At 37.7% G+C, this 14,732-nt stretch overlaps 1 protein-coding gene across 1 annotated transcript in view; it reads left to right on the forward strand.

Moving 5' to 3' along the window:
* Nucleotides 1-591: 591 nt before the first annotated feature.
* LOC103773462 (V-type proton ATPase subunit S1-like) overlaps nt 592-14,732 on the forward strand; it is a gene marked incomplete at both ends in the record, with an annotated part of 26,961 nt that continues 12,820 nt past the window's right edge. Inside the window, 2 exons of the mRNA XM_008940830.1 lie at nt 592-777; nt 7,786-8,003. Of these exons, the coding sequence (XP_008939078.1) occupies nt 592-777; nt 7,786-8,003 (404 nt within the window). The remainder of the gene's footprint in view (nt 778-7,785; nt 8,004-14,732) is intronic.

Below are 14,732 nucleotides of genomic sequence, written 5' to 3' on the forward strand. Positions count from 1 at the left end.
GAGTGATGGGAAGAAAGCAAAGCGGTCAGTGATTTGCGGTCTGTCACAGATGGGAGTGTTTCTTGTCCTAATTTCTCACATTTTCCAGGCCAAATTATTCTGGTTATATGCAAATTTTAAGTAATTTAGTAGTGTAATAACTAATTTATCAAATAGCATTGACCCTGAATCCAAGAATGAAACACAGAAGTGATCTCAGAAATGACAGAGAGGGATTATTGTTATTAACTAAAAAGGCCTGAACAGGCTGAAGCATGCTGTATGAGGAGAAAAACCCATGAGATTTAAGAAGTTTTATAAGAGCAGTTAAACAATCAGGATGCCAATGGGCAATATGAATTGACATTGGCAGAGTCAATCACAGTAAGAATGTAATATTTTAAAGATGATGCAAGAAAAATACAGCTTATAATTGCCACACCATTCTAAAGGAAGATGTGTATTTCTAGACATTCTTTAACCAAGTCATCATATGACATACGGATAGAAAAATTTTTTACTCTGAGTTTTATTTGGATTATTATACAGTTACAGTGCTTTTGCTGTTGCATGACACGTGCTTCTTACTCCTTAATCTGTTTTCTCTTTCAGTGCCAAGATCTGCAGTACATGACTGAGGCTATATGGGGCTGTCAGTCAGCAATCAGCGCCTGCAGTGACCTCTACGATTTGGTTATGGTCAGATGGGACAAGCAGCATGAGTGGTCTCCATGGAACACTATTCTCCTCACTAAAGAAGAGGCAGATGCACATCTTAAGCTGCGTAACCTTCAGATGGTAAAATTTGATGGGCTTTTTTTTTTTACAACATTTCTGTTATGTTTTCATAGAATCCTGTGACTAATGGTGTTTGGCCAGATTTAGTTCTTGCACTCATCCATGTTTAAATTGGCCCATTGTAACTATTTAAATCATGGCATCTGTACAATTAAATCAAACGGGCACTAGTCCAGAGGGCAGCTGGCATATACAACTCCCATCCATGTAGCTGAACTCACTTTTGCCCTGATTAGCCCTCCTAAAATGCAAGAAGCTATGTGGCCTCATCCATGCTGCCTGTTGAGAACAGTGCCATGCCTATGCTATTCCCTCAGCTGAGATCAGACAAGACCTGGCCTGGATGAAAAACATACTGAAGACTAACCATAGATACTATGGTAATTGTGTACCTGTGCTCTTGCATGTGCTCTGGCCTCATTAGTTTCTGGCTTTATAAATTTCTCATCAAATAACAGAATGTCTCTTTTTCTAGAACTTAACAATTTGTGTCCTAATAAAATTTACCTCTGTTTTCTTACATAGATGTCATTTAAGTACTTCTGACAATGTAGTCTTATAGTTTTCACTTAAGCAATAAAAACATAGTAGTTCTGAGTGAAAAAAAATTAAGAAATTGTTAAAGCTGTCATTGAAACTATGTATTTTTACACCACTCCCCCCAAATTCCATATCTAAACATGGTAGTGTGGTAGATACCTCACTCCACTGGGCATCATATGGTATTTTTTTTTTCCTAAGGCATGGGAGAATCCTGTGAGCTCCATTTGTCCTTCAATTGATAAGGGATTATTAGGTCTTTCACCTCTAGTTTATTCATTTATGTAGCTAGTGTTCTGAGGTCATTGTTGTATAGTGTCCTTTTGTTCAGGGACAATTCAATTAATTCAAATTAAATTCAATTTCTAACACAATATGTATGACTCACAAATGCAACTTCAGCAGTTACACATTGCCCTTTTTTTTGGAAGTCTTAAAAGTATGTGATAACTAGACTGCCAGAGCAAATTAATTGCTCTCTTAATGAAAGGTTTGCTTTGCAGACAAAATATTTCAGTCAGAGAATTCTAAAGGTAAAGGGAATTCTGTCATCCATTTTATTTTTAGTATGTGTGCCCAGCTTGTGTCTTCAAGCAGACATGTTTATGTCAGCACCAGCTTTAAAGGGTAAAACCAATGTCAAGCTGGAAATCCCTTTATTGACTCCTCTGTCTCATTTTTAGTCAACAGAACTGTTCAGACAGTCTGAATCTAGTGATACTTCTCTGCATCCATAAATTTATGTTACTAGCATTATGGCAGGCAAAGATTCTGGTTATGCACATACCTGGTTTAACTTCCTAAGTCTGGATGTCATAGTCACAGAGATGAGATTAACTTGGTGAGGTCCAGGGATTCAGGGGAGGTGGGAGTTGGGCCACAAACAGGTAAGGTATGCAAGCCTAGCAGAAAGTTGTAAGGTATTTTCACTTAGCTCTTGCTACAAAAATAGAATTGGACCAGCTATAGAGAGGAGTCACCTTTCTGCACTGGTAATGGTCAAAGCTTTATTTAAAAAAAAAAAAAAAAGAAAAAAAAAGTGTGAAGTAAAGAAAAGGAAGCAAAGTTACAATGTTGAAAGTTGAATCGCTGTTTCTCCTTCACTGGAAAAAAAAGGCCTCTCAAACACCTTGCTGAATAACAATTTTTCATAACCAACTATTGCAATAGCAAAAGGTTTTTTCAACTAAGTATTGTGGTTATTTATATTACATCATCTGAACTACAACTAATCACTAGAAATTTAGGAAAATGTCACCTCTGAATGCAAAGGCTGACTGAAATGCTGCAAAATCCCTCCTGACATGATTATTTGTAAACAAACACTGTGATTCTTACCAAGGAAATTTCCTACAGTTATCACTTTGCGAATATTGATATTTAAACATTGGCTTTTTTAATGTTCTTACCTGAAAAGAAATAAATTTTATCTTGAATGGATTAAAAAATTGCCATTAAGTTTTTCTGTTTTTAAAAGGTGACTGATATTTCACAAGGAGTGGTTAGAACTTTTCATGATTGGACCATAAGGTAGCAGTACAGAACTACAGAATATTTTACATGAATAAGTTATCTGGCTCAGTTTATTAAAGGGTCACTATTTATACTGTCTAAAATATGAAGCAGCATGTAAATTGCTAGATATTTTAAATGTATTTAATGAGATTTGGATTTTTTTTTCTTTCAGGCTTACGAAACAGGATTTATTAATAGAATAAAACATAAGCATATCCAGGCAAAAAACTACTTTGCTTCGTTTCCAGCAATGGCATCATTTTTGCATAGGAGTGACAATCAAACTAATCCAAATGAATTTTTAATAGCTACACCTATTCCTACTGGTACAAAAACATAACTCTTAGGTGAAGCTAAAGAAGTTAACTGAATTGATTAATACAGTTTCCTTGCTTTTAAAGAAATGGACTTTTTCATCAAGACTTTAATTGTATTGCACAAAATAAACTTCTGAGGATAAAATAATTTGCTATTGACCAGTCAATATAACTGCATTTTGTGTTTTGTAACTTCATTATTTATAAAGTAAAATGGTGTTGATGAGTTTTGTAAATTCTAAATTTTGAGAGCAATGGCTGTCTTCCTGTGTACGCCTGTGTTGCTTGGAACATTCTGTCTGTAATGTAATATTCCTGTTGGGAGAATTTAGCTAATGCTTTGTCATCTTTTAACTGGAAAAATAAGACTACATTGTGTTAGATTTATTTCTCTTATCTTAAGCCTTTAAAGCAGAAAACTCCTCAAACAATAAATTCCTACAGAGCAACAAAATTGATATGCCCTTCCAAATATAGCTGCTTTGCTTTGCTTTGCAAACATTTGTTCAAAAGAATGTCTTTATTTTTTATAGCTCATCTTGATGATCATAGTGGAATTACCAGCATGTACTTACTGTATCCGAGATCTTGAAATTATTGTAAACCAGACTTATAATTTGAAATACACAATTCAGACTGTTTAGAATGTTTGTTTTTTTAGGAACTTGTGTTATTTAACGTAGAAGTCAATTTTTTTCTGTAAACTTTGGTTACGTTTGATTACAGTTGCAGAGAAAACTATGGTATGGTGTACATTCAATAAAGTCCTGCAGAAAGCTGCAAAGTTCTGCTTGAAACCTCCACTTTAGATGTGGTTTTGACCCAGGACAAAGCCTTTTGCTCTGACAAATAAAACTGTAGGAAAAAGCAGTAGCATTTACAAACAGAATAAGCATATATTTAGTAGCAAACAGCTGGAAACTGGATTGACTCGCTCAACCAAGTATGAACTTGGCTGATCAGTGCATTTTAACATCAGTGGAGTCTTTCCATTGATTTTACTCTTAAATTCAGTTTCTGGATTTTAGTAAAGTACTGAACTAACTGTTGAATTGCAGGATATGAGCATTCCAGTTGGGTTATATGCTTTCCAGAATCTAAGCGTTAAGATAGGAATGTGTGCTAAGATTGGGCTACTTCTGGAGTGAGAAAAGGATTTTTGAAGAAAATTATGGCTTGAAGGGCAAGAAGGAAAGTGTTAATCATATAGAAAGTACCCTACCTCTTTATAAATTTTTCAGCATGCCTTTGAAATGGCTTTTAAAAAATTACTTTACAACCCCAGAAAGATTATTTAAATAAACAGTAGGGAAATAGTTCAAACAAATGTGAAAAGCCTTTAGTCTGTTGATTTCAATGTCATGTAGTGTTGGGAAATTTTTGAAATCATGGAATCATTTCAGGTGGAAGAGCCCTTTAAGATCAAGTCTAACTGTTAACCCAGCACTGTGAAATCACAACTAAATCATGTCCCTCAGCACTGCATCTACATGTCTTTTAAATACCTCCAGGGATGGTGACTCCACCACTTTCCTGGGCAGCCTGTTCCAGGCCTTGCTAGGCACAATTTGAAGCCGTTTCCTTCTGTCCTTTCACTTGTTACTTGGGAGAAAAGACTGACCCTCACCTCTCTACAGCCTCCTTTCAGGGAGTTGTAGGTGGTGATAAGGTCTCCCCTGAACCTCCTTTTCTTCAGGCTAAACAACCCCAGTTCCCTCAGCCACTCCTCAGAAGACTTGTGCTCTAGACCCTTCAACAGCTTTGTTGCCCTTCTTTGGATATGCTCCAGCACCTCAGTGTGGGACGATCACTGTGATCTCATCTCATTTTAGTTCAATAAAAGAAAGGAATGATTTTGAAAAATATATTTGCAATAGGTATATTTTAATCTTGTTTGGCAAAAAAAATCTTCATTTATAGGAGTGGAAAAAAAAAATAAGGAGAAAATATATGCAGCTGCATTTGTGAGCCAAATTTACTGAGGGAGGCAAATTAAAATCCCACTGAATAGATTTTCATTCCTTTTTTTTCCCAAATCTTTCTTCAGTTGTTCTCAAATTGTGGTTTGTGTAGAAATATTAAAAACGAAAATTCAGCTTGTTTTCAGTTAAAAGTTTGTTCATAAGTAATATAATAATCTGAGAGAAAACAATCTGGTTTTATTTAAAAGTTTTAAGACTGTTTCTATGAGGCAGAATATGGAGAGTATGCCCACCAGCTGTGCTCCATCTCACTTATGTGTGATTTGGTTAGTGAGTACAAATCCAACTCGAACCAAGGAATAATCTAATTTTTTTAGCTATTACCAGCTTGAAGGAGACAGAGACAATATAACTTTCTGTCACAATCCTTGCCTTTGTGTTAGCTTCTCTTTTGTTTTCATTAACCTAGTTTAACTCAGCTGTTTCTGATGCAAGAGGCCAGGAATCTCTTAAATGACAGACTTTCTGTCTGTGGTGTCAGCATGTGAGTATGAACTTGTAAAAGAAGTTGTACATGCCAGTAGTGGAATTTTTGAAACCATATAAATGCTCCAGCCCCGTGAAAATGCTATTAATAGAGCTGAGCACTAGTCATTTAAAAAGTATAGAATTATCCAATATTTATGGCAATATAATGAATCATTTGCTCTTTTGGTGAGGTTCCTGTCAGGTTACAACACATTTGCATAGCACTATATATTTGTTGGTCTCAATTCCCATACATTCAGATCAGATGGTTGAGGGTTTATTGTGGTGTGGAAGTCCTGGCAGTGTTGGTCGTATTTGTCAACTGTATTAGTAATGGAGGAGACCTCCTGGACCCAGTAGGTTCATTGGCTCGTGTTAGAACAGTAAGACATACAGCTTTCTTGCTTGGTTTGGAAAAGCAAGTGTCTCTGCATTGTGCAAGCTGAAGAATTAAAGGGATTCACACTCTGAGAAGGCATGTGGGCTTAGTGGAATAAAAATGCAGTAGTAATGCAATATTTCTTAAACTGCCAAATTGCAATGCAAATTAGCAGTTTCTGCAAGATTGGAAATTTTGCTGGAAATTCTGCGATTCCTTTAGTATCCTTGGGCAAGCTCATTGTGCACTCTTGATTTATATAATTCTGGCCTTCAATCTCTCTTAATTTCTTCTATAAAGGTTAATTTTAAGAAGCAAACAGGAAGACTTACAGGTGATTTGCTTTATGAGGAGGAGATGCTCACAAAAAATGGCAAGACTCTTCTGGACAGTGATGTGGGAAACTGTATCACTCACATTCTGGAACATACCAGGGAAAAGTCAGCCACTTTGAGAATTACAAAGTATTTTTCTTGTGCTGACTGAGCTATTCAAAATCATACTTAATTTTCCCTAGGGCACACCAGTTCTACCTCTGTCTTTGTGCTCTGGATTGCAGTCTTGCCTGTATGCACTGTAAATGGATGAACAAACACTGGCTTGTGAAAATGGAGATGACAGATTTCTCATACGTGTCTCTGAGGAGAAGAGGGAAAAAAGTGTAACTAAAGAGTTAAGTTTCGTGTTATGTAAAGATGCCATGGAGATGAGAACGTGTAGATGGTTTTTTTGCTTCCCTCAAAATTATTATTTTTGTTTTAGAAATCTGATTTCAGACTGAAGTGAACAAATTGCCTTATATTAGACAACAGCACTGTAACAGTACACTGTGAGTTAGGTCAGATGGATTCAATTAATCAAGCTACATGTGCTCAGATTGAAAAGAGTGTGTCTTCTGACATCTGTTTATACTTCTCTTACAATTTTCATTGCGCTTCCTTATTTTTCCCTTATCACAACTTGTTTCAACATAGCTAACAGTTTCTTTTGTGTAATATCCCTAACGTCTTGCTCTGACTGTGCAGAGGCATCTGTGCCCTGTGATGAGCACGTGCTGAGTGACCGCTGCTGCCTCATCTAGTCACAAGGTGTAGAAACAGCTCAATGCTTGGAAGGAGCAAAGAACGATGCCAGAGGAATTTGCTTCCCAGCCTGAGGAAATTCTCTATGACTGTTTTGATCTTGCATGAGACTTGTGAAATACTGAAGTCATGTCAAGTTCTGAAGTGATTATAATTTGCTCCTGACTTCTGATATCTTTGATTTTTTGGGACAGCATCGCTGCATGTAAAAGATTGCTTGAGCAATTCTATGTTTCAGTGGATACACTCCAAACGTACCATTTTCTCACTCTCTTCCTTCTTGCTGGAATCTGCAATGGATAGATTTACTGCAGATTTCAAACCTGTCAACACCCAAATGTGTGACACCAGTTCTCAATACATGTGAAAGAGCTAAGCTGAGGGACATGATAATGTGTAGCAGGGGAAGAAGATAGAAGTTCTGCAGAATACATTTATTTTGCAGTACAGAAAACTTTTCTATAAACTCCATTTTGAAGTTGAGCAACTGTTATCAGCCTGCAGTTATCAGGGAGTTAGAAAGCAGTAGGACAGGAGTTCAGACCTCACAACTCTGCCTTGTCCTAGAATGTTAGAGGAATCCGTTTATGCTTATACTGCAGAGAGTTTTATGAGCTGCTTAAATCACAAGTGTGAAAGTTATTAAAAGTATGTAACCCCTAACTTCAGGCTAAGGAAGTCCATGTTCTGAAAACTCGCACTTGTTGAGCCACCTCCCCCAGCAGGCTGCCCGAATCCGGAGAGCTGCAAGTGAAGCAGGAAGTGCAGCTGTGCACACCCCGGGACTTCCCTTTGCAGCTGGGCAGGCACGGACGCGCTCGCCCGGAGTCACGATGCAGCTCTCCGCTGCTGCCCCAGCCCCGCTCCTCTGCACCCTCACTCTGCTCTTCAGACTGGCTTTGTCAGTGCACCATGTGCCAGTGCTGCTTTGGTCAACTCTGAGGTAAGAAATCTAAAAAAGAGAATCTTGACTTAGGCTATTGCTCTCCTTGTGTGTGTGTGTGAGCAGAATATATTGTGTGTCATCAGCTGTGGTAATAGAACTTCTGGGCAATAAAATTACCCAATAAATAAATCTGCCTTTCGGCAATCAAACAACCTAATGGATGAATTTACCCGGTTTTATTTATATTTTAGCATTCTAAGTTGGTAAGTAAGAAGTAAATAAAAATCATATTCTTCAAATCTGAAGTAGATATGTGTTATTCAACATAAGGCAACCTTGAATTGCACTGTTAAGAGATATTGTGACTTAAAGGCACGATGTACAGCAGTCTCACAGAAAAGGAGCTGACCAGAAACAGTGTAGGCAACCTTTATCCTTGCATTTCCTAACCCCTGAACCCTGATTTTTCACTTTACCGTTCTTCTTAGGGCAGGTTTTTTAGTGGAATAAGCTGCTTTGTGTGTAGACATCAGTTGTTAGAAACAATTGCAGTCTTAACAGATCCAAAGAGACACATGAAATTCAGGGTTTTGCATATACTTCTGAAATAAGACTCTGAAGCTGCCTTGAAAGAGCCAGATATAGACCTCTTTTTTAAGCCAGGAATTTTATTCATGCAGGCTTTAAGGATTTATATAATTACTTGGGATTTCCAGAAATACAGCAGCTTGGGCAATGCCTTAGCTTCAGGTGGGGTACTGGATATGTAAAGTTGTCAGAGGACTAGGCACCATTTATTCACAAGGCTTTCTCTGCAGAGCACACTCATTGCTCTTGTCTAGGAGGTACTGCCCCAAAATACAGTAAGCCAAATGTCAGAGGTTGGTAAGAAAAGGCTTCTGAGGGAGCTTGTGGAATCACAGGACTGGAAGGGCTGAAGGCCTCTTTTGGGTGGGAAAGCAACAACAGATCTACTGTACTCTAGGTTTACCTAAAGAGAATTTTGGCCTGAGTAAATTACTTGAGTCACTCCTCCTAATTCCTAGATCCTCCTCATCCTTAACATGGTTCATCTAAATTGTAAACACTGTCATGGAGAGTTCATCTTACATAATCTGCAAGCACATACGTATTATACCTAGTTCAATAGCGTTATCTCAGCTGGATATGTATTAATTTCTCCAATACAAAAAAATCCATAACACCAACAGTATGTGGAGTTTGTCACAATCCATCTGGGTGACTTCATAACCATAAAATGCTTTCCTGTGCCATCAAAAGCCTTGGTGCACAGTTTAACCCTTACTTTTTCTGTAAGGCTGAACAGAAGGGCCTGCAGGGATGAGGATTCCTCCTGGCTCCTTTTGCTGGCATGGCCAAGTTGTGTGTACCTGGGCAGGGGACATTTTGCTTCTGAACTCCTCTGGCATCAACTCATCAGGCCTGAATTTATGGGGTTTGATTCTTCTGTATCTTTATTGCTTTGCTAATGCCCAGAGTCTTACTTGTGATTTACTCTTCTGTAAACTGAGGAAGGAACCAAACCAATGGCTTATTGGGAGGTAATTATTCTTTCAGCCAGCTGTGCTTACATGAGGCTTTGAGCCATTCTTTAACACGTTTGAGACACTGTAAATTATCTAGCATTCACTGGGAAGAGAATTAGACTGAATTCTGCTCTCACTTATCATTAAGGGTAATTGTCTTTAGGCAAGACGATTAAGATTTAAATCTGAGAGCTAAATCTTGTTAATATTTTTCTAAATTTAATTTCATTTTGTTCTTTTTTTCTGTTGCCTCATAATGTGGTAATTTTAAGACAGCATTAGAAGATTCAGAAATTTTGTGAACACCAGGAGTTAGGTTAAGTTCTTCAGATCTTTCTCCATGTATAGCACCACATAGAAAAGCATGCTGCGTTTCTGGTTTTTCATATGTTGTGCTGTAGTCTCGAGGGCCATGAAAAACAGGTATGCAGGAGGTGTTTCTTTCATACATAGGTTGGACATTGTGTTCTTTTCCTAGGAGAAATTCATACCAGCTTTGACTTATGTCTTAAGTCCATCTCTTAAACATTTCCAGAAACTGAGCCTCTGCTCCTTGGGGAGCCATAGCGTATAGAAATCTGCAAATTTTGATAAAGTTTGATACAGTGACTTTGTTTTAATGTTCAAAATGCTTAAGCAGTTCAACTTTACACTGAAGTTCTAAATTTAAAAGCAAAGTAAATGATGGAAAGATTCGTTCTTAGAACAAAGGTGATCCTAAGTGTCAAAGAAAAGATCAGAAGATCAGTGCTTCCTTTCTACTACTTCCTTGTTTATATAAACAACACACCTGTTGTCAATATAAGCAAAATCTTATCAGTTAACCCCAGATGATCATAGAAGCAAACTTTCCAGCAAGATGCAACTAGCAACTTGTTCTACTACAGATTGTTCAGGTTTGTACAAATCTAGAGCAAGAAAACCAGAATAGTGGACTGATTAAACCAGTTTCATGTTTGCACAAATGAAATGTTTTCTAGAAGAAGTCTTCTTGCTACTGTGACCTTTGCATTTTTGAAAGGTGAAGTTCAGAAATTAGTTCTGGTGGAAGTCAGTGAAGGAACTGGAAAGCAGACTTATGTTATTGTATAAAATAAAGAAACCACAACAGCAACTTTTGGTTGCCAACACTTAACTGTGCTTTAGATCTTGGTACTTTGCAGTGATGCAAGGTTTTCAGTGTGTGATTTACAGGCTTATGAAATCTGGAAACTATTAAAAATTTTAGGAAGGGTAACTAAAGAAGTACAGCAATTATCAGTGGATTTCTATACACTTTGTGGAAGCATATCCTACTCATTTAAAAGTTCAGCTGATCAACAGAAGCTGAGATTCATTGATCCATCATTCTTTTCTAGGTTATCTGTTAGGATATGGTACCAGTTGCAGGATAAGAACTAGCCAGTGTTTGTAAAGCCCTGTCTCAGAACAGCTATATTGGAAGAAAGTAACCCTCTGAAGTCTCTCTTTTATGCACTATTATTGCACTGAAATCATACTATTAAAGAGAACGTTAGGTGTCAGATGAAACCTACAACCAACAAACACGCACAGTGTGCAAAGTGTAAGGAAAATGTGATATAAATCCTTACAGGGACATTAGTAATTCAAATGCCTCTTTTCTCTAAAAAGTAAAATGCAGATATCTACTTTGAAGAAAAGTGTTTTTTATGAAACAATAATCTTTCTCCATTGAACCTGAGAGAAAGATGAAGTTGTAATAGCTCAGTAGATCACAGTGTCCTGCTTTTCCAAAGGAATACTAATGTATGAGTGGATGTTCTCCAGATAACTCTGGCCTGGAAAAACTGACCTTTATCTTGAATTATACTTTAAACTAAGATCTTCTGGCTGCTTTTTGAAGCGGGACAAATGGAGAAGTTCCTCTTACATACAATACACAGCAGAAACTTGATGTAGCCATTTTCAACCAGTATTCCAAAAAATTTCTTTCCCTCCACAGATTAGAGAAGGAGCTTGGGGAAATAATTTCATTAAAATGAGCTTTTGTTATTACCCCCTCATGTGTTTGTTTTAGTAATGATTTTTGCCCACAGTCACAGAAAATATATTACTACTTTCAATTATGCTATGCTTACATCAGGAAATAATTCCTTTTCTGACAAATCCAGATAAGTTACTTTGAGAAGGTGTTAATGCCAAATAATACATTTGCAGTGTTTCCTAAAATTGCAAGGAATTTACTGAAAAAACTGCTGGAATATAAACCCATAAAACGTTTTAGCTGTAACTTTATTTGACTTCTCTGGAGATACTGTGTGCTAGCACTCATGCCAGTTTACTGCATCTCTGCAGGAGAAAATATTATTTCTTATATAGTAATCACAAGGTGACTGAAAGAGACAACCAGCCAGAATAACTTGTAGGAGAGAGTTCAGAAGGCAACTACAAAGCAAAAAGGTAAACTCACAAGTCAGAGTGCCAGAAGTCTGTTAGCTTACTGTCTGCCCTTCTGGTGGATCCAGATACAAGAAATCTTTGCTTCCATGAAAAATAAGCACTCAAATCACAGTTCTACCTAGAAAGAACACTGGCCAGAGAAGAATCTGTATGTTTAAACTCATTGTCATGCCAGAGCAGTTAGGGACAAGAAAGAAGCAAAATACCAAGCAAAGCTTTTTTTCCACTCTCTTCAATTCATTAATTGGCTATTGGAGGAAAGAGAGAGCAGCTGAGTTTTAAGCTTCCTCTCTTTTAGCCAGCAGGAGAGCACGTATGTTAGCAGAGATGCTCATCATTCTGAACCCCCATGGCTGAGGATCTCAGGATGGCTCTGTGGTAGGGAGCTTAAGTCTGATGCGCTTGATGTGCAGATGACTGCACTAGGCTGAGCATCTCTGAACATTTTTTTGTGTGAGCGATCAATAGTATCAATCAATATATGTCAGCCTACTGCCTGTTTCATCCGATGCCATCCTCTGCCTTACTGATCTCTTGCTGACCACTTGAGGAGAAGAGCTGGAAGGGGTGGGCAGGTTCACTGCCTCAGGAGGGCACATCGCCAGGGCAGCACGACGCGCGCCCCGCGGCGCTCGCCTCTGACCCGTGTTGGGAAAACTCTTGCACCCAGCTGAGAGTAGCAGCCCATCCAGTGAAGGGTACAGCCTTGCCCACTGCCATGCACGGCACTCAGCAAGCTGTTTAAAGGAGGTAAAAAACTGCATTTATAATATGGTTAATATAGGTATTATGCAAACACCACATTATAACAAATATTAGCTAACTGGTGTGGACTTATTTTTCTAACGATGATGCTTGGAAGCTGAACGGTCTCACAAAAAGCACTGTTCAAGGTTAGATAGCTAGCAAAAGCTGCCTCAAGGAACAGGGAATACCTTAGAAGCAAGTATTCTTTAAAACAGGCTCATAAAATTTCTGAGGTTTAGAGTTCGCAACAAAAGTCTTCACTATTATGCTGCTGCAAATAACTTTAGTTTCATGTGCTTTCTGTTACCTTTGATTGTTCATTGCAAGTCCTAGATGCTCTCAAAATCATAAAGTATTTGTAATAGTAAATAAGAAATAGATTTATTTAGTTGTGGGTTTGTTTTTTTTTTAATAAATATACTGAGATACTCACTATAATTTTCTTTCACACAAGCCTTTTTTAAACATCTTGTAATATAATCTGTCTTCTTTTTCTTTAATATGTTAGCATTTTGGTGTGGCCATGCAATTCATAAAGTAAGTATGAAAGTCAGTTCCCAAACAGTGATTCACAATCTTTGAGAGATTTTGTGTTCTCAAATATCTTATTTTTAAAGGTTGTGCTTAAATTTCTGATATCGTGAGATTTGGCTTTTCCAAAAAGTTGAGGCATGTCTGATATAATTTTTGTTTGGCTTCATAAATGTAAGTTAGTGTGGATTTCCAAGCACAAATTAACAAAGGAGTCACGATGCTGAATAAAACTAGGAAATTATAAAATTATAATTTTAACCAGTGGAAAAAATCCCTTCCTCTATAGCAAGATTTATTTCTAAATGTTGAACAGTGATAGGCAGGTCTATGATAATTTAATTCTAACATCTGCAGCACATTGTCCTGAAAGAGTCTTCCATATGTATGGTCTGCTCTAACACTCTCCCAAGCCCCAAAATCTGAAGTGAGCTAGGTATCTAGTGCTGCAGGGCTGCAGTGTTCTTATCTCTGCCATGGGTGCAGTTAGAGGCTTTTGATTCACTCTCAGCAATCTTCATTGGCATTACTGGGAAGTCTTGAAGTGAAATATAGATTTTTTCCTTACTGAAAAAAACAACACTGAACCCCCCTTGTGTTCATTACCCCCATTCTGCCTCTACCTTAAGAGACTGCAAAGATTGTTCTCATTTAGAAAAGCTTGCTGTGCTAGGTTCATTTTCGAATTGTTTTTGGGTGAGAAAATTTAAGCAGCATCTCAGCTTCATCAAATTGCAATCATACAATAGCTGATGCTACAACACTCACCAATGCTCTATATTCTGTTCTTTGTAATTAGAACCTGTAAGAGGGCCAGGAATATCCGATTTCTCAGATTTTAGCAACTGATATGTATTTGGGAATGATGGGAGATTTCACTTCAAGCTCTGGGCTTTCTATACAGTGACGGTTTCACCTTAGCTGAAACACCTATGACTAAAATTTTCATAATAGATTTCATCCTATGGCCCCATGTTGCATGCGGTTAAAATCCCAGTCGTGTGCTGAAAGGATAATGCCACCTCCTCTTTTGACTATAACTGTCTTTTGTAGCAGCAGAACTAAAGAGGTGAGTTATTTCTCTGTCGAGTCCTCATAATGACAGGTTGGCAAAACAGTCATAAGCTTTTCTTGGCGTCTTGAACCATTCTCCTCAGAAGAGCTCCTGCTTCTGGAAAGGTGGCTTTTCTGAACTGCTTTCCCATAATGGTCCCTTCATCATGAAAACCTGAGGAGAGAATGTATTGTTTACAATAACACTGAAAAGCCAGTTTTTGTTAACACAAATTTTTGAAAATGTATTGGTTTATTACAACTTGTGGTCTAGCTTAAGTTCTGCTCCTCTCTGGTCACCAAGATGTCTGATGGCACTGGAAAGGTTTTTGGGAGCTGAGATTCCCTCTGGGAATTCTCTCTGAAGGTTTTCAACATATTCCTCTTCATTTCACTTGAAAGTTCATTGTTTTGGACGATGCAGCTGTGCTATTGTACACAAGAAAGTAGAGAGGCAGGCATTTTAATTTGACTGCTATCATTTCTT

The sequence above is a fragment of the Merops nubicus genome, unplaced genomic scaffold (genome assembly GCF_000691845.1).
Source record: "Merops nubicus isolate BGI_N331 unplaced genomic scaffold, ASM69184v1 scaffold8395, whole genome shotgun sequence".
In the NCBI taxonomy this organism is placed as follows: Eukaryota; Metazoa; Chordata; class Aves; order Coraciiformes; family Meropidae; genus Merops; species Merops nubicus.